The sequence below is a fragment of the Strongylocentrotus purpuratus genome, unplaced genomic scaffold, assembly GCF_000002235.5.
Source record: "Strongylocentrotus purpuratus isolate Spur 01 unplaced genomic scaffold, Spur_5.0 spur5_scaffold_1, whole genome shotgun sequence".
NCBI lineage: Eukaryota > Metazoa > Echinodermata > Echinoidea > Camarodonta > Strongylocentrotidae > Strongylocentrotus > Strongylocentrotus purpuratus.
Genome location: NW_022145594.1, coordinates 33,568,510 through 33,592,291, shown reverse-complemented (window position 1 = coordinate 33,592,291; position 23,782 = coordinate 33,568,510). Strand labels below are relative to the sequence as shown.

Below are 23,782 nucleotides of genomic sequence, written 5' to 3'. Positions count from 1 at the left end.
AATCTGAGTTTTAAAGTGTTCAAATCTACACTGAAATACTCATGAAGTGCATAAAAAGCCACATATATGGTTTTACCTATACATGCTTAATATGCAAACATGTAAAAATGCCAATAAAAACATTACAGTATTCAAATAAAAAATTAAAATCATTTTCATAATCAATGAAACTGCATTTTCTCCTCTCATTTGTCGCGCTTCTTGGATATTTTAATCCACATTGAAACCCTTTTCTGATTGCCAAGCTTACATGAACACTTCTTGTACATTAAAACTCATTCAACAAAGTCTAGTACATTCAACATCTATGCTGAGAGTCAGAAAGACATTAATTAACCAGTTGACAACTGAATTACCTCATTGCCCTTGGCTTAATACTGGGGCCAGTAGCAGTGGGTTAATGCCTTTCTGACTCCGAGTAGATATTGTACAGGCATAAAGAAGTGTTACGAACATTCAATATAATTTTATATACAAAACGACACATTACCATTTATACAGCACTTTGCATTATAGCATAATACAAATTATAATCTCTCTTTCTTGCATGAGAACGATCTAATGAATAGCTTTCAACTTTATGTACTGTACAGGTTTAATTCTCATTTAAAAAATATATACCCAGAAAAATATTATTACTTTTCAGTACAAAACACAAAAACGCATACAAAGGCACACAGTAGGAAGATGTGTAGATATAAATGGGAACACCTAATGCAGCAAAAGAGATTCACATAGAGAAGGGAATTGCTATAACAAGATTCTTTGAACAATTGCCTGGCAAAAGGACGTTGTAGTGGAGAACTGAGGGGTGTTTCACAAAACTTGTCATCATCGACAAATGACATTTGTTGTTATAAGCTACTGAAATCCTTGCTTCTGATTGGTTATCAGCAGAATTGTCACTGAGTTTTGTCATTGAAAAAAGGCTTTGTGAAACGCACCCCAGGATAAAGTACTCTTGAGTCTAGTCCATACAAAAATGGGAAAGAAGAAGAAAAGAATTCACTGACCTAAGGTTGAAGCTAAACTGGTTGGCATTGACATCTACACATCCTATACATAAACTTGGGGCAGTTTGATTGTTACTTGTAAACATACAAAATAGGGATGGGTGGGAAGGGTGGTAAAAAAAGGGCGGGGCATCAGACATCGGTAATTTTCGAGCTGCTACTGTGATGTGACGACAGCTGTGATTGGTTGCAGCTATGATGGGAGGTGGACTCTGATTGGTTGGAGCTTTGCTGAGACGAAGCCTCTGATTGGCTGGAGGCCGATCTTGACCTGGAAGGGACGTGAGCCTCACAGCAGACTCTCGAGTGGGTGGGGGACAACGAGGGCGGTGTGTGGACGTACAGATCAGGAGGCATTGTGGGTAAGCTGAGGGTCAATGACCCCGTATCTTTACCTAGAAACAAACAAAGAAGAGAAATAATGACCTTCCTAATCGACTCTATCAACGACATCAATAAACAATGTCACTGATAGCACATCCCTTCATCTCAATCTTGAACAAATTTGTATACCAATTTCAATTCTCATTCCATATCCAATTCCAATTCCATTTCCATTTCCAATACAAATTCAATTTTCCAATTCCAATACCAGTTCCAATAACCATTCCAATACTTGTTTTATTTCCAATCCCAATTCCAATACCAATTCTAATAATCTTTCCATTACCAATTTCAATACTCATTCCATTTCCAATTCCAATACCGACACCAATTTTCATTTCCAATTTCAATGACTATTCCAATACATATTCCATCTCCAATTCCCATTCCAATTCCCATTCCAATTCCAATTCTGATACCAATTCTGGTCCAATACCAAGTCCAATTTTCAATTTAATTCAAATTCAGATTTCAGTTTCAATTACTTTAATAAGAAGAATTGATGTCTTACCATTTATGCCTTCTCTACTGCCCTCGGTCCTATTGGGCCGATCGTGCACTGTTATCCTCCCGTTTCCGACTCCTGCCTCCTCCCTTTGTAACCGTGGATTGACCCGTATCTGGCACACCGGCCGTGGTGGCGCCCCCGGTGGTACTCCCGCTGGTGGGGCATGGCCTAACTCGTGATTGGACGTCGTATGGTGGCTCCTAATGCTACCATTGGTTAGGCTGTTGTAACTGTGATGGTTGGTGGATGGGGCGGTGGTGTACAGTTGGTGGTCTTCGTATGGTACTGTAGACGTCTCAGGCGCCGAGTCATGGTGTAGGCTACTGGTACCGCAAGGAATGTAAGGGGTACCTCCCAAAGTATCCTACATAAAACGGGGAATGAAAAGACAGGTCCTTGGTAATCATATTTGTCTGAATCATGGTTAACCCCCTCATTGTCTAGTAGGAGGATAACATATATATCTATCAAATTTGATTTGATTTTTTTTAAATCACAGCTGAACACTCTCCTCACTTTGTTAATCTTTGTCTCGATAGACCTTAAAAATCACTTAATTTAGCAGTATACTTGTTACTGGCAAACTTAATAAATATGAAAGGTCCTATGATGCATATCTGTAGGAGCATATACGGAGGCCTTAAGCTACTGTCCAAACTTAATAAATATGAAAGGTCCTACGATATATACCTGAGGGAGTGTATAGAGAGGCCTGGGCTTGGATCCACCATTGGTTTCACTGTATGGGTTGTGTCTGCCAGCCATTCCATTGGGCCCACTGTGGTTACTGTTTAGCTTGCCGTTCACATAAGGATACTTGGCACCCTCCAGATAGGCAAAGCTACCATCGTACATTGGCTGGTTGTTCCAGTGAACAGGTCCATCTGTAATAACACCAAAATAATACAAAAGTTATAAACCAACTTACGATGGTGCTTGGTATATTCCAGGCAGTGCGCTACTGAAATTTCATGTAATATGAAATGGTTAACTAAATGAAGCAATTTAAGGAGAATACATTGACCTGAATGCCATAATTACCATCAAATTTTTTTTTTCTCGCCAGTAGTGTATACCAATGTTAAAATATTTGTCGTTGGCAAAACTAAATTAAACAGAGCTTCAATATTGAACAATAATATGAGTACAGATATTAGCAATTCTACATTAAATTTTCCTGCTTCCTGAACACATTATCTGCTTTTAGCCAAAAGGACATTTTCTGTTTTAATAGAAATTATGCTTTTTAAATCTCAGCATAAAATTTAGAAATTCTACAAACTGAAATGACTATGAGTGAAGGTAGTGAACTTGGAGTGGAAACCCAGAATTAGCAAAAGCAAAAAGGTCCTATGCATGAAACAGTATTCCTTATTTAAATCCTGTCTGGACAAGTTTTGCCAGGGGGGATTAGACCTCCCTGCAAGGTGGTTATCTCATAAAATCAGCTCTCAATTAACATAAGAAAAAGAGGATCATGGGGGACCAGCAGGTACCGCTTAGGCATTGTTTGCTATAAAGAGGGAGCAAGTAGCTACAAGTAGTGCACAGGTAAAAAATGAATATTTCTTTTTCGGGGGCAACTTTTCAAGCTTTCCTGCATGAAAATAACATTCTAAAATTTGTTTTGCATTGAACTCTATGCAAATTTACAGGGCTCTTTTGGGCATTCCAGGGGCTATTTCGGTGTATTTTTTTCACTGGTAGTGCAATGGGGCTTTAACGGGTCACTACTCACTTGAGTCCCTGTTGACTTGCTTCGCTCTCCAGACGCACATGACAGCAAACATGATGAGAACGAGTAACATCGCCCCCAGCACCACCCCCAGGGTGATGTAGAGAATGTCCTCACTCTGTCCCCGAGGGGGGTGGGGAGGGGCCAGGGTGGGGTCGTCGACGATGTAGGGGATGTGGGGGTTGAGGTCCATCGGGTGGCCGGGCACGGAGGGGCGTATGATGATGGGAGGGGGCTCCGTCTCACGGGCTGCATAGAAAAAAGGGATTACAAATAGAATTTTGAATAAATTAAAATAAAATAGAATTTTGAATAAATTTTGAATAAATAGAATTTTTCTAGGATAACAAATAGAAATTTTGGCATATACTAGTTGTACAAGAATGTAGGACATACACAAATATATAAAAAAGGAAGATGATTGCATACAGTGTACACAATACGTCCTACGTAAAGGTGTAGCATTACAATGATTAAAGCTGCCCAGATCATTGACAATTCTTCTTCATTTACTGTGGATCATGATATTATAAGATGAAAAGTTGTCTCACAAAAATATGTGATTGCTTTAACATGGTGATACTTCAGGGATTAATAAATAAAGATTCCGTTGTCAAACATATGTACTTGTATTATTGATATCTATCATGCCTGTTTGGGCCTATACATTGTTTAGACATTGCTATGTTAAAAGGATTGATTCTCATTTGATATTGCATAGTTTGAATGCATTTGAAACAAAAATAAATTATACCTCTTTATATATCATAACTCTCTAATTAAGATTCTCTATTTCTAGGTAAATAACAACATTAATAAACACATACTTTGTTTTTTTAAATTCAAGTCTATTCCTAATAGACTATTTTCAAGGTATGAATGTGTTAATAGCAAAGATAATAAAACTAAGCTGGAAGAATTGTTGAATATACTTTGATTTTAGCCTATGTATGTTTCACTCAATCATTGAGTAATTAATGTACATATGTATTGAAATTATGGAAATAAAAACCTTGCTTGAGGATAAGACAAGAAAAAAAAAAAAAATGTTCTGAGGGCAGAAAGAGAATCTAACATACCTAGGGTACTTCTGATGATGACATTGCTCCCCTTACTCTCCCCCGCGCTATTGAAACTCTCAACCTTGATATCATAGCTTTCTTCCGGTTCAAGCTTCTCTATGAGATAGCTCCTGACGTAGTCACCGATGATGGGCGTCCTCACGTAGTCGCGGTCGTCGTCGCTGTCAAAGTTACGGATGTAGACATAAAAGCCTTCCGTCTCCTCGTTGGTTATTCCAGGAGTCGAGGGGTACTGGAAGGGAGGAAATAACATTCGGAAATGTTTGATAACTTGTTAAATTGAAAGAAGTTTACAAAACACGAATTTTTCTCAATATGCTAGATTACAACTCCCGTAGTTTCATTCTTTGTCCTTCTTTTCCCCTCTGTCACTTTTTTTTCATCTCTCTCTCTCTCTCACTCTCAAACAAACATACACATACACAAGCCTCTTTCTTTGTCTGTCTCTTACTCTCTCATCCTGTCTTCCCTCTTTCCATATCTTTCTCTCTTAATACATTCGCCCCTCTCTCTCTCTCTCTCTCTCTCTCTCTCTCTCGCAATCTTCTTTGCTGGTATCTAATTCCCTCAAGAGATTTTCACAAATGTATTTCCTGTATTACGTGAATGTTGGCATAATCTACTGAAACATCATGAAACGCAACATCTCAAACACATTTGCTCTCATATTTAGTGAAAAGGTTCTGTTGAAAATCTGTTACATTTGATTGGCAACCCTTGGGGGGCGTTTCACAAAGCCTTTTTGCAATGACAAATGACTAAAACCAATGACAAATCTGCTGATAACCAATCAGAAGCAAGGATTTCACTACCTTATAACAAGAACTGTCATTTGTCACTGATGACAAGTTTTGTGAAACACCCCCCTGGTCTATGACTGCAAACGAGACTTGATCCACTAACCTCCCACACCACTCTAATAGTGGTGGATGACTCCGGTACGCATTCCATGATCCGTGGTGATACCGTTGGCGCCCTCTTCGGGGCGACGACAGGGACGGCACTCTCAAGAAGTTTGCGATTGGACATCTCGCTGTGAGGACTCTCTCCATAACGATTTGAAGCAATTACCCTGAACCTATAGAAACAATGAGGGAGATGAATATTGTCATAGTTCCAATTCTATTCAATTGCTTAATAACTCAATAATACAGTGAAACCTGTCTATAAAGACCCCCCTAAGGAGACAAGAAAAGTGGATCTTTATAGGCAGGTGGTCTTTATGTGCAGGTTCCTTTAGTATATGTTTCAATGAGAAACCATTTTCAAGGAAAAGGAAAAGTGTGGTCTTTGAAAACAGGTGGTCTTTCTGTTAAGGTGGTCGCTAAAGCAGGTAGACTGTATTTGTTAAAGATATCTAAACTTCAAATCGTTTTTTTTTTCAATTTTATTTTCAAATGGACCTAGAAATGAATAATCGAGGAAGAGTATTCAAGTTTAAATAGAGCTGAGAAATATTGTACAAATACTTGTAACAGTAAAAACATGAAAGAGAGAAAGAGAAAGAAATAAAGAAACAGACAGAATCAACAGAAAAAGGACAACAGAGAGAAAGAGAGAGAGAAAAGAGAAGGGGAAAATGGAAAGAAGAAAATACATTTTGAACAAGTAACAAGAATAAAAACAAAGAAGTGAGACATTAGGAGCAAGAATTGAGACTGAGACAATAAACACATAAGATGAGCAAGAGAAAAAAAAATGAGAGAGAGGATACAGAAAGGAGGAAAACAGAGAGGAGGAAAACAGAGAGACAGATCAAAATGAATGAGGATTATTGTACCTGTAGATCTTGCTTGGTTCTAGATTGGTGACTTGGTAGGATCGGCGCTGAGGACCGATGGTGTTGGAAGCGGTTCTCCATCCTTCCATACTCCTCAGGTCAATGTACTGTACCGTGAAGCCTGTGATTGGTGCACTGTTACCGGCATTGTTGTACGTCCAGCTCACCTCAACCGATGTCTTGGCGATCTTAACGACCTGAGGTTTGCTTGGCGGTTCAAGAGCTACAACAAAATATGGAAAGCCATAGTAGTGAAAAAGGGCAAGAAAATGGAAAGAAAACAGTGAAGAAAAGAAAAAAAATATAATCCTGATTTTAGCTCACTGTGGAGCAGGTTATTGGAAGAAACATTCAACATTTCAATACAACTTGTCAAACTTTCTAGCATTCTCTTATTTTCAATCCATCATAAAACTTCAATTTATTATATCTGCCAACTTACGTGGTCCTGGTTTAATGCTGGCTTCTCCAGTACTATCCACAATGGTCGTGATACCGGAATCACTGATAGCTCCAGAGAAAGGGGGACCAATCACCCCCTGGGTAGGGGTCGTGGAGGTGGTCGTTACCCTCTCTGTAAAAAAAGAAAGGATACAGAAATAGTGATGAGCAATTGAATTGAATTGAATTTACACATTTACATAAAAAAACACAGAAACACAGTTATACACAAAAATAAAGTATAACAAGTAAACAAACATCAAATTAAGAAGGTAAAAGGAAAAATGTTGAAATGAACACGACTTGAAAAACATTAAATGTAAATGTGGCGGGATCAACAAACTTTTTTGTTAAACTTATGTCCATTGGTATGTGATGGAGGGGAGATGAGTGTTGGTTGACAGGTAAGCTCTGTAGTTTTGCTACAAAAACTAAGTATTAGATTCAGATCTGCCATACCCAACATTGTCATAAATAGCAACACTAACAGAAGTTTAACTGTACCGTTTCCAAACTGGCAACAAATAGATAAGATAAAAGTACTGTTTTCAAACACAACTAGGCTTAGAAAATAAAATTTAACAATATTTCCATCCACAAATTTCCTGAGTTCCTATTTGTATGGGTGCATGAATTTTCTGTAATGTATCACATTTTAGACAAAAAGTGAGGTGGGAAAAAAAAGAAGAAGATCATCATCATCTTTATCATCACCACTATTTTCATCACTTACATCATCATCATCATCATAATCAGCATTATCAGCATATTAGCGCTATTTGCCCATCTGAAACACAAACGGTCATAGCTTCATCATTCTAAAATTGATGTCCTTGATGGTATAATAATAATAATAACGGCTCACATTTATAATGCGCCAAATACTTTGTTTCTAGGCGCAGTACATATCATTGCCATGGTATCAGATTTCAGGCTTACCCGCACACAATGTATGCCCATTCTCCACTCCCTGGGGAGCATTATAATGCTATTATAGCAGTATTCATTCTAGTACTCACCTAGTACAGAGAGGTATGCCGATGATTTGACCACGCCATGTTTGTTTGAGACGGTGCAGGTATACCAGCCTACATCATTCAGGTCTACCTTGAACACTGTTAGTCCTCCTAATGACAACAGACAGAACAAGAGATGGGGCAAGGGTTAAAATATTTCTTCATGATAGAATATTAGACAACTGTACATGAACTGGCTCAGACTTGTCTGCGCAATGTTCCCTTGAAAGAAGCAAATGCAAGACTGAACTAGTTGAATGAAAAGCCTACATGAATCCGTTTTTTGCATTATTACATCACTTAGAAAATATAAATATATCGGATCGGTTTGCATTAATCAGTTACTTTCAGACATATGTCATATTTAGGGAATACAGTACAACGCGTGTAGAAGTTTTTTCTAATTGACTTTTAATTGATACTCCTTGTTAAAACACCTAATTCATATTTTTCCCAGAGTGTAATTGCTTTTTGTACACTATGGATGGGGAAAATCAATTGGCTGTGACATCATTTCGAACCAAACTCTGTATATTTCCCCTTGCTTGAACAAATTGAATCAACTTGTTGGTTTTATCATTGTTGAAAACAGTTAAGCCTTATTTTCTTGAATTCTTTATATCATTGACATCAAGTGGTTTAAACTGGTAAAGACAGAGTAGAACTGGTTTGGACTGGATCAAACTACAATGTATCATTGACATCAAGTGGTTTAAACTGGTAAAGACAGAGTAGAACCGTCAACTGGTTTGGACTGGATTAAAGTATCATTGACATCAAGTGGTTTAAACTGGTAAAGACAGAGTTGAACTGGTTTGGACTGGATTAAACTACAATGTACATGCAAGCAGAATTTTCCACTACCCAATGCCTACCTGAATCTTCTGAAATGAAGGTTTTATCGGTGTTAAACACATAGCTATGCCTAGGATCCTCCCAAGTTACGAGGGGTAATGGTTCGCCCCTCACCCGGCAGGAGAGGTACACCATCTCCCCCTCGATGGCGGAGGTGTTCATGGGCGGCTCCACAACAGAGGGGAATCCAGCTGTTTAAATGAAGGAGGAACAATAAAAAGAAGTGAATCTTAAGCAGTAAGTGGCAAGTTAGTCTTTTTATATTTTTAAAAACTGGCTAGATATAAAGAGCAGCGTAGCATTGAATAGTATATGGATGGAGAAGTAGTTTTAATGCTTCGCCACATACCTAATTTATTCTGGGCTTTAAGGCATTTAAATTACTTCTTCACTTCAATGGATACCTTGAAAACTCGATCATATTATTATAATCATTATATGATCTTTCAAATTAATGTCCAAGATTGACAGGTGTGACAATTCACCTCACTGATCTTAGTACTGAAACTGACAACACAGTTAAAACAATGATGGCATTATTATGCCTCCAGCTTATACTGACATGAATGTATTAATTTAATTATTACATATCATCAATCAGAGATTGTGAAAAAGTGGAAAGCATAATTTATTACCAGAATATTCAAATTTGAAACAAATTTCACAACAATGATATCAATATGCTTCCAGCTTTCTTGACATGTATGCTAATACAGTGAAACCTGTCTATAAAGACCACCCAAGGGAGACATGACAAGTGGTCTTTATAGACAGGTTCTCTTTATGTACAGGTTCCTTTATTACATGTATCAATGAGAGACAATTTACAAGGGAAACAAAAAGTGTGGTCTTTGTAGGCAGGTTCCTTTATTACATGTATCAATGAGAAACAATTTTCAAGGGAAACAAAAATGTGGTCTTTGTAGACAGGTTCCTTTATTACATGTATCAATGAGAAACAATTTTCAAGGGAAACAAAAATGTGGTCTTTGTAGGCAGGTGGTCACTAAAGCAGGTTTGACTGTACCAATCATCACTCAGAAAGTGTGAGGAGGAGGTAAATCCTAATCTTTCTTACCTGACACCTTGAGTTGAGCAGCAGCTTGCGTGCTTCCTTCCTCTGTGTTTACCAGACATTGGTACATGCCAAGGTCTTCCAGCCCTACAGCATTGATAGTCAGTGTACGACCTAAGACAAGATAAGAAAACAAGTTATTATCAAAACATCATAAGATGAAAATGAATTATAGTTTGTGCACTGTACAGCAGAAAGTCATGAATGTAAGCATGAACAATAGCTGTGCATTTTGAAGAAATACCATCAAAATTTCATTTTAAATCTAAATTAAAAATAATTTGGGCACTGCTCAGCTGGGGACCACCACCACACGAGTAATTACCAATTAAATATTCCAGATCTACATCAATACAAAGTGGTAAAAGATTGATTCTTCTTCAGCAAAGAAAGAGGAAACAGATAAGAATAGGCAAGGAAAGTTCCAAGGGAGATAAAAACAAGAAAAAGACAATGCATGGTCATATACTACAAAGGAGCCAAAGAATAAAAGGAGAAGAAGGTAGGGTAATAACATGTAAAGGGCCTGCAGTCCTGAAATACGCTATAAAAGCTTGAATTATCATTATTTATTATTTTAATACTATGCATAGAAATCACAAGTACACTTGACTTTTGAGAAACATTGTGGGGCAAGAAAGAAAAAACAATCCCAGAGAGAAATAATACTTACCATTGAGTGAATACTTGTTGCCATCCACCCTGATGTTCTTAGCATTATGTAACCATTGGATATCCTCGGGCAAGGCACGGCTGATGGAGCAGCTGAACTGAGATGGATTTCCAATGCTAGCCACAGCATCGGTCGGACCAGTGCGGATAGAAGGCGCTTCTGAAAAAGAACAAGAACAGAAAAAGTGTATAGACACATTAGTTAGTATTCCGCAAAGTTATTTTCACCTGAATTTGGCAACGTGGATACTAGTATTAGGAAAGTTGCCATTGATGATTAACCTACTCTGTTCACATTGATGTATATTTTATATGTATTGTAATTTGTAGGTTTATTTGTAATTGTTTTGTTAAATATGTAATTGTTTATCATTTTATTTGTTTGTTATAGCACTTACAGACTTCAGTGGTAATTGCTTTATAAGCACCGTTTTGATTATAATGTATTATTTGACCCACTCCATTTGATGAAAATTGTAAAACAAACAAGGGCATCTTTGTATTTAAATAATATTGCCAGAACTTTGCAATTAGTTGGATCCCATATATTTCTACATAAAGGTCGATTCTATAGGTATTGTAATTGTTGATGCATGCAAGTTACCAATGCGATGTCCCCTCTTAATACCCATAGACCTTTGAAGTTTCCCTGGACGTAGCATTCATGTAAAAAAAGAAGATAGCATTGAATGTTTTGAACAGAGATGCCAGTTAGAATTGATCAGAGGGCCTGACAATCACCAAGAATGAGCTATCTTGTACACAAAAAAGCTGAAACTATGGCCTGAAAATAAATCAACAGAGCCTGAATTCAGGCTTTTGCCTGAAAACTGGCATCCCTGTTTGAAACAAGGGAAGAATAATCTTTCAACTTACTGGTGACTTCTAGTGTAACCAGTTGCCTGTCCACCTCAACGCTGTTGAACTCCGCGATGCAGACGTACAAACCGTCGTCCTCAACCGCAGCAGAAAGGATGACCAGGCTACCGTCTCGCTCGCTGACCTCCGACGAGAGGTCACCGGTCACCTTCTCCCACCTGACCCTACTGGATGCAGGGTGACCGCCGGTGATGACGCACTCCAACACGGCCGGGTTACCACGGGAGACGACCAGACCGCTGGAGTATGCTATCCTTGGTGCCTCTTCTGGTTCTATGGGGTGGAAGAGAAACAACATATTGAGTTAGTTTCGGTACTATGCTACTGCTCACTTTTAACCATATAGCATCTTTTTTTTCAATTGTGACATACGCATATGCTTTACATTTCTTAATCTTACTTTTAAAAAATCAACCATTAAAAATATTAAGACATATTCAGTCATTTGCACATGCTGGATCTTTATAATTGCCACATCATTCATCATATTTCAAGTGTAGATTGCTTTTAAAATGCCCTCAAAACTCATTTGTTCAAAGCGACTTTCCAGTTGATTTACCTCAACATTGTTCTTCCATTTTTGTGTATTTTCATGTACTTGTAGTTTTTCTTCTCCATTGCGCCTTTAACACATGAGTCATGTGGACTTGGCGCATTACAAATGCTCTATATTATTATTGTTACTATGGATTGAATTGAATAGACTTCATACACAATATAATTTTCCCATTTAGATAACCCTTATTAATTTACAAATGAATACATCACACATCTTCATATGTTTTGGTAAAGAGAGAGAAATATTTCATACCTCCTTGCCGAACTTCTAATAACGTTCCGTTCCTGGGTGATAATCTCTTGTTGGTGGTAGGGTTGACCGCTGAACAGGTGTAGAATCCAGCATCACTTGATGATACGTTGAGGATGTGAAGGTTTCCTGATGGCATTATCCTGTAATGTTCTGCAAAATGGAAAGGTAATACAGTCAAAGTCAGTGACCATCTGTATAGAAAGACCACCTGTCTATAGAGACCACTTCTCATGTTTTCCTTGAGCCGTCCTTATATACAGGTTTCACTGTATTGGGTAATTTAATTTGTTAATATATCTTTTTCCTTGATGATCAATAATTTCAAGTGATATTGAAAATATTTATAATGATAACAAAAATCATAGTATTATTAGGTATATTCAACAAAAATCAAGATTCAAAATTTGAGGAAAATCAAATTCTACCTCAACTCTGGGATGAAAAGTCAAAAGACACTTTGTTGATTTGTCAAACTAAAAACTATGCTAGATGTATTATCAGAAAGGATTTATCTGTGATTGATGGTCTTCACATCTGCTCATCATCATCATAGCCAAAAGCAGTTGACAAATAACACAAATTTCACATTTTGGTACGTAAAAAGACATAACATGTCCATGTAATTGTAGGCCCTAGTGTTCTATAATGTACAGTGAGAAATTGATAGGTGTCTCTAAATAACTACAATGTATACTCTTGCATAATTTTTCAAATTTCAGGCCTTCTACCACTGTATTTGAACAAATTCTAGGGCCCTGTCTTATAAAGAATTGTGATTGATCCAAATCAATAGCAAGTCCTCCAATTAATCGCAAGTTTGCAGTCTCCTGTCTCTTATGGACATAGTTGCGATTGATATAAATAGCAAATAAGTTGAGATTAATCACAACTTTTTATAAGATTGGGCCCTGATATTACTTATCAACAAACAGTTATCGTCCCTAAAATCTCCCACTGGTTGACAAACAGTATCGGTCCAAAGACTCACCTGTGCTTTCAGTTATCCATTTGTTCTTGAAGCCGTATTCCATCCTGGCGGGTGGTTTGCTTTCTGGTAATGTACAAGGTATAACTCCAACTTCTCCATGCCATGATAATACTTCCGAAGGAGGTTTCTCTGTAAATTTCTTTATATCTGAAAAGTGAAGGAAACAAATAAATTATAAGATGTCTGGAAGTTTTCAATGTCATCAGTTAAACAATTGGTAAGAGTATGAATAATTTAGTTGTTACTGTATTTCCAACATCATGACACTTGGATAGAAAGGGGTCTCCAATGGTCTACCATTACTCAAAGAACACCAGAAATACCTTTTTACTTGAAAGATGAATAATTGTTAAATATACACGGATCAAGAAAGATGAAAGTCCATAAAACTACAGGGTACCTTCTTCCTGTGGACAACAGCACCAGGAAAGGAGACGGACAGTGTATTGAATGAAACAATACCATGAAATAACTTTGTGAACATATACATTTAAAAGACAGCATCAAGTATTCATCAAAGACTTAGGGAGAAGGTGAATACATTAAATAAATAACTATGAAAAATCTACTTACATGCTGCATCTAATCTCGCTACCCTGCTGACGACACTCCCTACTCCCGTAGTCGCGACACACTGGTAGTCCCCGACGTGGGAAAAACTCCCTTCATCGCTTTCAAAGTTTCTAATCAATAACGTGCCGCCATTGATGGCAATGTTTGGAAAGTCCATAATAGTGACACCATCCAACATCCACGTGATGGTGGCTTCCTTGGGGTGCGCGCTGCATCGTAGTTTGACGCGGCTGAAAGGGCGGACGGGTTTTGAGGTAGGCTCTCTCCTCAGTTGCGGAGGAACATCTAAAAAGGGAGACATAATAACAAGAATGTCTTTTGTTAAATTGTTGTTTTCCAGGAATTTACACATTTTGTTTATTTCTTTAGAAATGTTAGTAATGTTTGATCTTCTTGGTAATTTTATAAATGTTAATTTGTTCAGTTATGTTAGTAATATTGATTTTTCTTAAAGTAATCTTGATTTGTGTAGAGAGCTTTGAAAATGTTATGTCACAAGCGCTATATAAATGTTATGTATTATTATTATTATTATTATGATAAAATGTATGACACCATAACAGGTAGATGGATTATCATTTTGGGACAATGCAGTATAAGAATCTTACTTGGCCATGGTATCGATGTCTTAGATTGTTATCCTAAATATCACACATGGACATGACAATTGCACATAAAGAAACACTATTAAGATGGATATGCTCGTATATTTTCAGTGCTTCATTTTCCAGCATCACAAGGTATTGACTACTTGATAAAGGAATCATAAGATGAGAGTCAGGAGAAATGGATAGAAGGAATATGAACGTAGCTTTGAAAAATGTAGTGGCACAAAAGGACACGTCCAGAAGGTAAAATGCATAATTTTAGAATTATAATTTGATCACAAAGAGTTAGACCCACACAGATAAGATATGGAGCAGGTAAATACATTTAGTATCTCGATCAGGCTTAATGTTACCTAAACTTACATTCAGATTTGTCATGAAAGAACTTCTAATGAGCGAATATCACTATCAGGCCTTTTTGATAAGCTACCTAATAAAGATACTGTTCTTTTGAAGATTCACCACAATATTGTACGAGAAGCAAAATAAACAATACTGATACACAAATGCATGATTATTACCAATATATATTGCATAAAGTGATAAAAAATACCCATAACATGCTTCGAAACAAATATTCAAATCATGAGCTTTATGAGCTGATAACCTTCTCCCTGAAATAATAAATGCCAAACGAAAATCCTTTTCTTTTTTATACTTTGTGCATGCAGGCTGTATGCAAAGATTTAAGTTCCACAGCCTAATACTGCAACTCCATACATTACATACTGTGCCTAGTTCAAAGCCAAAGTCTCACTTTCTTCATCATCATCATCACCACCATAATCACTCCCAAAGTACACAGTTTGTGTGTTCTATTATTTACATCTCCCCTATCTCGACCCTGCATGACACCAACAGTCAAAAGCTTGCAGAAATTTCCTCTCCCTTTCATCCCGACCGTTTTCCGACACTATTGGTTTTTCCGTTGATTAAATCAAAATCGGCGCTCCATAATGGAGAAACGACACGGCTGGTGCAGTCGAAGCGGCCGGGGCCTGCCGGGAGGGCGCAAACCAGACTTGCGGGGTCGTTCCGTGCCCCAATGAAGCTTTAATAGGTATCCAACAGGGCGGCTCTTTAACACTAAACACACAATCGTGATGGGATGTGTTACAAGTTTGGCAACACATTCACTGAACTTACATTAAATTGTCCTACTTTGTCATAAAGCTACCTTAAAATTTTACTTAGTATTTTGAAGGAATACTCTCTAGATTTATAATTATCATCCTAAATTTCTCATTTACAAACGTAAATAAACATGTATGTAAATTAGTACCATAATGAAATCTGTATATTTGCTTTAGGATTCACAAATTGTAAATCTTAATGTTGTGCACCAGTAACTTCATCCTTTTCCTAGCATACATATTATTGACATGAGATTCCATACTCTTTCAAGTTATCGGTTGAAATTTTCATTCACAGATCTTTTCATTTTCAATTTATCTAGAGAAAACTGGTGATTCCTGGAAGAAATATATATTTGTAGACCTCCTTTTATGGACTTTCCACAGGTAATCATTAACTGCTTGATATATTTCATTCCTGCAATCATTCCATATCCCACTCCTGCCACCACATTAAAGAATGGTATTCGCTTACAGCAATATAACCCCCTGTGGGAAACAAACTTTTTAAATAATTGTCATTTCAAGTATTACATTTGGCATACAGTGCTTTGCTTTAAAGTTGAACCTGCCAAATATATCTTCCATGAGAATAAACTACACAATGAAGATGTCTGTTTCTCCGCCAGGAAGAAACAAATAGCCGCTTTACATTGTTCAACACACTTATATTCTTGGGTTGTATTTGGTGCCCACAGCAAGCAAAGGGTTAGCTTTAACTAGAATCTTGAATGATTTAATAATTCATAGAAATGCCACCAAAAAGAAAGAAATGCACTGGTTTTTGAATACTATAAAGAGCTACCATAGGATGGTGCTGCCTTGCCTAACACAGCGGCACAAAACCTGTTACCCATTATCCCCAAGATCGTGAGAAATTCCAGGGGTGTGAAGTCGCCCAATTTTCGGGGGAGTTCGCACCATGCCTGGCTCACTGTCAGAGTCATGGTCGTGGATACTGTTGCAAATTTGGCCCACTCTCTCGCCCTCTCTCCCCTCTCCCAGTAATGAGATACCGGAGGCAGGGGGTCGCCAACCGCACCCCCTGCTCCACAGCTATGGCTCTTATTGCGGTGCCTTGCTCTGCAGCAGGTTCTTTCCTCTTTCTCCTGCGTGCCTGCGCATTACTATATTATGTATGGGGTAGCAGGTTTATGCAGTTCCTCGAGATTATTGTGCTTTGTTCAGTTTGAAGTTTCTATGATGATTTGGGTTGTGTTTTGTGTTTGTTTTCTTAACACCGTGTGGCAACCATAATCTCTGAGAGTTATCTTGTTTTCTCAAGACTTCTCTCGATTCAAATCAAGCACTTTATTAAAGAATTACCATTGTATAAAACTGAGAGAACATACATGCAGAAGTCAAAATTTGGAAGTCTTTTTATTCTGCCAAAATACAAACAATTTTTAAAAAATATTTCAGTGAAAAATCAAGGAAAAAGTGGTCTAGGACTATCACAATTTCTTTATGTTTTATTGGATTTACAGTCATATACTTTATGTAGGTCCATGCAGCTTCAAGAGGTCTGGAGTTCTACATTACACACTAGTCAATTAACTACAAGTATGGAGTTGTACCAATGGTAAGACCCACCAACTCCTATAACAAATGCTTGTCTCCCGACCATGTTACTGTTCTTCAATTTTAACAGAATGGATTTAATGAATAGAGGACACTGTTACAAACAAGGTTACTGCATGGGGAAGCTTTCTTATAATCTCCAGCAAAAACCAAAATGGCTGAGCATTTTTCTCACAGTGGGGGCCCAGGCAATTGATGCTAGCTAGGCCCACTGATGACTCAATGGAGTTCAGAACCCTCCCCCAGATAACACACATACAGCCCACATACTTTGTTAGCACTTTTACCAAATTTTTTACGAAGGATGAGTTCTGGTGCCTGTTTCACAAAGCCTTTTTTCAATGACAAATGACAAAATTCAGTGAAGAATCTGCTGATAACCAATCAGAAGCAAGGATTTCAGTAGCTTATAACAAAACTGTCACTGATGACAAGTTTTGTGAAACGCCCCCCTGGTAAAGACAAAATAAAACCGACCTCATCATTCTTTTGTTTGTCACTTTGGAAGAATATCATAGATGAAATGCCTCTTGAAAAAGGACTGCTTTTCAAATTTAATGCCACAATCTATGTGCCATCCCATATAGAGATTTTTGTGTGCAGTTTATCATGAGGAGTCTCTTTCTCTTCAGTGTCTTGATTCTAAAACCTCAAAGTAGACATCCATCCTTACAAAATCAACCATTCCCCAAAGCTTCCAAGCAGTTTCTATCCTCAATGTTCTAGAAGTCAACCTTAGTCAACCTCCAGACATGTGCTGCTCGACTCTGGAATAAGCTTCCACGTTTAATTTGTTTATCACCTTCACTGGATAACTTCCAAAAATATCTCAAAACTCTCCTCTCTGACCATGATTAACAATAGATTCTTTGATAATTTTATGTAAAGCGCTGTGAAAGAACAGTCAGTTTGTAAGAGCGCTATAGAAATGACATTATTGTAATTGTAATTGTAATCTTTGGTCAAAATGGGCTACCCCTCCTCCCTCCACAGATTAAGTGTAACTATACACAGAGCCACAAAAGGCAGCTTTCCTATCAAACTCATTTGTAAACTAGACTTTCCTGACCAATTAGACTAACCATGGACCTTCGTAGTAGGGTCCATGGACTAACCATCTTGTCAGCAAGCAACACTGTTAGAAAAAGTTTTGTTTAAAGTTGCCTTCCCTTGCACATCTGTAAATGATAGCACAGACCTACAAATAGCAATTTCTCTATCAAACATGTTTCTGAACTAGAGTTTCCCTAACAAAGAGAGCCAGGGCATCTCCTATGCAAGCAAGCTGTCCCTATGAATTGTTGGAAGTGTCGCGACAGGTGTGCAGATCATCACAGCCATCGGGCGGGACAGGCTGGAGCTAGATAAATGGGCCGTCTCGTCTCCATCTCGCTCCGGGCTTGGAGCGAAAGAGAGTTTAATTCTGAGAGTGCCAAAAATTAGAATGTGATTGATTATTCCTTTTGTGCATCATACACTTTGAACAGCCAAGCGCACATGATCAGTTATTCTCGGAGGACAGGTTTTTGGTACAACTTGCCGCAGACTGAGAGAAAACAACAGAAATGATTATAGGTTTGTTTATAGACAAAGAAGTTTATAAACAAAGAAGTTTTTTGTAGTCCATACGTCAAAGATGTGCTGTATTTCCCTACTACAAAACCGTCCTATATTTGTGCTTTAGGGTTGTTACAACTTTGGGATATTTGGTGAGAGCCAAGCTAGCCATACCTGTTCATAAATATATGTTGCATTTCAGGTATAATGCTTAGACACCAACTACTTCCAAAGTTGATGAGCACATTTCATTCATACTTTTGTAAGAAAATTATATCCAAACGACTTCTTTCCAGAAGACTTTCGTATCAACATTTTCTACAATGTATGGACGACATTGCCAATATCTTGTCACGTCACAGACTAACTAAAATGACAATGGAATGTCACAGACAAGGAAAGAGGGAAGTCAACAATGGCATTTCGTGCCAGCCCCACAGGGTCCTATGGCATGCCGTAAGGCACCAACCTTGCCCTCTCAATTTCTTTTAAAAAAAGGAGGGGTTAGGAGCTTTATTAGCTAAATGTATTTGAACGAAAAGATTGATGCGTCCGGAATTCAAAATATATGATAGTTGGTGATGTTTGTTATTTCAAAGTTCTTTTTTTGACATATCTGAATGTAAGTTTAGCTAACAATAAGCCTCATTAAGATGGTATATGCTTTGTACAGCTTCATATCCCAACGATGTGGTTCTACCTCTGTGTGATAACATTATGAATTTCAAAAATTATCCAGTTTGCATTCCTGACCCATCTTTTGTGCAACTACATTTGGCTAAGCTCCCAAGTCCCAACCCCTTCTTTTAGAAATTTTGCGAAGGTACCTTAATTATCTGCCAACCTTCCACAGCAGAAATTAGGAATATCTCATTGCACCAAAGAAATGCATTTTGTTACGGACGCTATCATAGGGGGGATTGCAGAAAGTGAGAGGAATCTAGGGTTCATTCAATCATTCACTAATAGTGTTTGGCTGATATGAAGTTAACATTCAAAATAAAGAATTTACATTCAAAACATTGTAAAGAGTTTACATTCAAATGGTTGTAAAGAGTTTACATTCAAAACGTTGCAGAGAGTTTACATTCAAAACGTTGTAGAGAGTTTACATTCAAAACGTTGCAAAGACTTTACATTCACAACGTTTTAAAGAGTTTACATTCAAAACGTTGCAGAGAGTTTACATTCAAAACGTTGTAGAGAGTTTACATTAAAAACATTGTAAAGACTTTACATTCACAACGTTTTAAAGAGTTTACATTCATAACATTGAAGAGAGTTTACATTCAAAACATTGTAAAGAGTTTACATTCAAAAGGTTGTTAAGAGTTCACATTCAAAACGTTGCGGAGAGTTTACATTCAAAACGTTGTAAAGAGTTTACATTCAAAACGTTGTAAAGAGTTTACATTAAAAACATTGTAAAGACTTTACATTCACAACGTTTTAAAGAGTTTACATTCATAACGTTGTAGAGAGTTTACATTCAAAACGTTGAAAAGAGTTTACATTCAACACGTTGTAGAGAGTTTACATCTAAAAGCTTGTAAAGATTTTACATTTGAAACGTGATAAAGAGTTTACATTCAAAACGCTGTGAAGAGTTTACATTCAAAACGTTGTGAAGAGTTTATATTCAAAGCGTTGTAAAGACTTTACATTCAAAGTGTTGTAAAGAGTTTTCCTTGTCTGCAATGGGAAGGGGGAGAAGAATCGGGGAAGGGGCGAGAGGAATGGGGGAGGGGGGGGGAGGGGGGGGAAATATGATTTACCTGCAAGGGCCTGTTCACACCAGAGTGTGAGAAACGTGGCTAGCAGCCAGACAATCGTTGCCAGCTGCAGGTGCACATCCATTGCACTGGATAGGTGGATGAAGAACAGGCTACACGACAGTCGTCATCATACAAGACGGACCTGAAGGCAAAGGGAGAGAAAGAGAAAAAGAGATGCAATATTTAGAATAAGGTGATCAATAATATATTTTCATTCCCTATATTGATGTGTTAGGCATTGATGAGATAACAGAACAACTCAATTTACACATCCTCTTCTTGGAGCCCAACACACTTTAACTCATATCATCCTTGAATTGAATTAAATTTATTAACCAATTTCATAAAAACATATAAAGGCAAAGAATACAAAAACATATTTCTTGCAAACATAGATAAGCCAGTAAAATGGAAAATTCACTAAAGGAAATTACGAAGTGGTTGGATCATCAAAAAAGTTACAGAAACTTATAAGTAGATGATCCTAAAAAATCTTATAATGAGTTAATGTCCTCCTGGCTCTAAACTGATGACATCTTAACCCATTGCACACTAGAACCAAGTTGTCCATGTATTAAGCCTATGGGAATTAGAGACTTCAGTAGTCAACCTGTTAAAGGGATCCGGTAACTTTGTCTCAGATTCTGACAAAAAATTCTGGATTTAGCTCATGATGCAATGATAATTATAAACCTTTAGATCAGTCAGGAACCCCATGACTTTTACAAGCCGATCGCCTGTCTGATTATCTTGATATTTATGATTGGAATTACAAATTTTGAAAACCGTTCGCCTGACGGTTTTCATAACACTACAGTCTATTGGGGAAAACGAGTATGGTAAAACCGGTCACTCAAAGATTTTTACTTTTTTGAGGCACTTCTTAATCATTTTGAAGCGCAATTTTTTTAGAGCTTCAATATTACACCATATCACAGACACTGTTAACACGTAGGGCCGTGTATCTCAGATTTAACATTGTTAAACGATCCCTTTAATAAATCACAGAGTCAAAGAATATACATCCAATTGCAATTCAAGTTATGCTTCAAGTACACGAGTAGTCCTTGGATAACAAATCAATTGTTTCCCACTGGCCGCAGGTCAGAATATTCATGTGGCATTCAGAGATGATATTTCCACAAGACTGGCACAGTTTCTCTTTGGGGTTCAAAGGAAATTTTCTTCGTTGTGGCTGTAGTTTAATTTCAAAATTAGTTTGTTTGTCTAAGCCGGCCCCATTGATTATCTGTTTGGAGTAGAATAGATAGTGACTGATAAGGGATTCAGTTATCTCATATCTTATACGTAGAAATCAATATTTAGAGAACCGAGGGGAATGACCGGCCCTTCTATGACTTCTATATCTCCATGGTTTATTCTCCTTCCATCCTTTTTGATAAGTTATTATGCTTAGGATTTAAAAATGTATGTAACTGCATCTATCACAAAATGAAATCACCTATGTTGTACTTATATGTTTTAATGGGAAACACAATTTTCCCTTTCTTCAATGTTTCGTCACCTCAATAAAAATCATCATCACCATCATCATCATCATTAACATCATCATCCCCATCACTATTATCACCATCATCATTATAAATCATAATCAAAAACATCACCATTACATCTTATCTATCAATATCTCCATTATCATTGCCATCACCATCATAAGCACCATCGTCATCATCATGATAATCACCATTATCATCATCTTCAACACCATCATCTTCATCTTCATCACCATCATCATCATCATCAACATCATCATACCATTGTTAATCCTCATAGTCGCTTTCCTAGACTTGCTTCCAAGTCCCTTCTTTTTCTTCCTCATGTTTTCCTCTCTTCCACCTGGGTATGAACCATCTCACAGAATAGTTACAGAAGACACAGAACTATAGACCAAAACCAGAAAGCACTTCATCTCCACAAACAAATATTGATGGAAAGATTTCATACATTTGGATAGGTGCTACCATAATGTACACAATTAAACTACGATTCAAGATTCTACAAAGTCATACAACATGTCACCTGGAGACAGTATGGAGACAAAAAAGAAGGAAAACAAGACAAGTGCATGGTACTCCTTCTATCTGATGATTCTTATGTTCCCATGAATGTAACATACATTTATCATTATTATAAACAGGTTCTACACATGAGCAAAGACTATCCCCATTCACTTTGCTTCCTGCACCACACTGATCATACAGCACGCACACCATTTTTCTCCCAGCTTCGGATTCTGCCGACACAAGACACAATAGCACGACCCAAAGTCGATCGGCGGTGGCGGCGGCGGTGAATTCCCCACAGATCTCCGCCGCACATTCTCTCCAAAATCAGCCCCAATTCTCCAACAGCAATAGAAAAACAAACCTCACCACCTTAGTGATCTCAACTCCTAAAAGGTCATGCCGTCTCTTTTTTCCTCCATCTCGCTCTCCTCCTGTCTCTCTTTCTCACTCCCACTCGTCATATCACATCCCACCTTAGTAACCAATCACTATAGCATCACTCCTTTCCCTCCTCCTCTTTCTCCTCCTCTTTCTCCTCCTCTTTCTTCTCTTCCCAACCCCCTAAAACTTGTTACTGGAGGACTCAGGTTTCCACTGCATTTCTATTTGTCTACCAATTTCTAATGTGTGTATATTTAGATTCGCTCTGATGTTTTGCTATGGTATGGAGGCACACTTGTGCATCTGTTGTTGTTTCTTCTCTTTCTATTTTGGTCTTGGACTTGGAGGAGCATAGGCGTGTATGCGAGTATTGTGAGGAAAGATTTGGGTCAGGTGCTAAGAGCGAGAGAGCAAGAGGGGGAGGGAGGGAAGGAGAGAGAGAGAGAGAGAGAGAGAGGGAGGAAGAGAGAGGGAGGGGGAGAGAAGTGACAATGATAAAGAGAGGGAAACAAGGAAAGTGAGAGGGAGAGGAGAAGGGAGGGAAGATGGAAGAAAGCAGAGCAAGAAAAAAGGGTGTAATACAAGTTAGGCAGTGTGAAATAGATATGGAGAGACTGAGGCATGTACATTGTATAGGAAAGTCGGAATGAGAGACAGATAACCCCTTCCCAATCTGGAACAATCAGGAGGAAAAAAATCTGGTTCCTTTCCCTTACACCATATTCATAATGTTGCCCCATCACAATACACCTCCTTTCTCCCTACCCCTCCCCCTTCTCTCTGCCCCACCCTCACACTTCTCCTCCATGAACAATTTCATTAGAAAGCATCTAATGTATAATGGCTGCGAAGACATAATTACCATAATCATAAGAAGATTCCTTTCCCTTGTCCCAGCTTCCACAATG

The 23,782-nt window shown here is 37.8% G+C and overlaps 1 protein-coding gene across 1 annotated transcript; it reads right to left on the bottom strand.

The window, feature by feature from the left end:
* Nucleotides 1-476: 476 nt before the first annotated feature.
* Nucleotides 477-20,761, bottom strand: LOC100891032 (cell adhesion molecule-related/down-regulated by oncogenes). The gene is made up of 17 exons (XM_030978100.1): nucleotides 20,467-20,761; nucleotides 13,813-14,097; nucleotides 13,240-13,386; nucleotides 12,252-12,401; nucleotides 11,438-11,713; nucleotides 10,563-10,721; nucleotides 9,893-10,003; nucleotides 8,835-9,005; nucleotides 7,963-8,070; nucleotides 6,945-7,076; nucleotides 6,503-6,725; nucleotides 5,626-5,800; nucleotides 4,720-4,954; nucleotides 3,644-3,889; nucleotides 2,596-2,789; nucleotides 1,909-2,269; nucleotides 477-1,408 (listed from the first exon to the last, which is right to left on the bottom strand). Exons 1-17 carry the CDS (start codon nucleotides 20,546-20,548, stop codon nucleotides 1,146-1,148), a joined length of 3,318 nt encoding a protein of 1,105 aa, XP_030833960.1. The 5' UTR covers nucleotides 20,549-20,761; the 3' UTR covers nucleotides 477-1,145.
* Nucleotides 20,762-23,782: the final 3,021 nt, after the last annotated feature.

Coding starts and splice junctions, on each gene's coding strand:
- LOC100891032 (XM_030978100.1), bottom strand. CDS start 20,548: ATGGATGTGCACCTGCAGCTGGCAACGATTGTCTGGCTGCTAGCCACG. Junction 14,098..20,466: donor GTGTGAACAGGCCCTTGCAG/GTAAATCATATT, acceptor CTCCCTTTTTAG/ATGTTCCTCCGCAACTGAGG. Junction 4,955..5,625: donor CTATTAGAGTGGTGTGGGAG/GTTAGTGGATCA, acceptor CCTCCCTTCCAG/TACCCCTCGACTCCTGGAAT.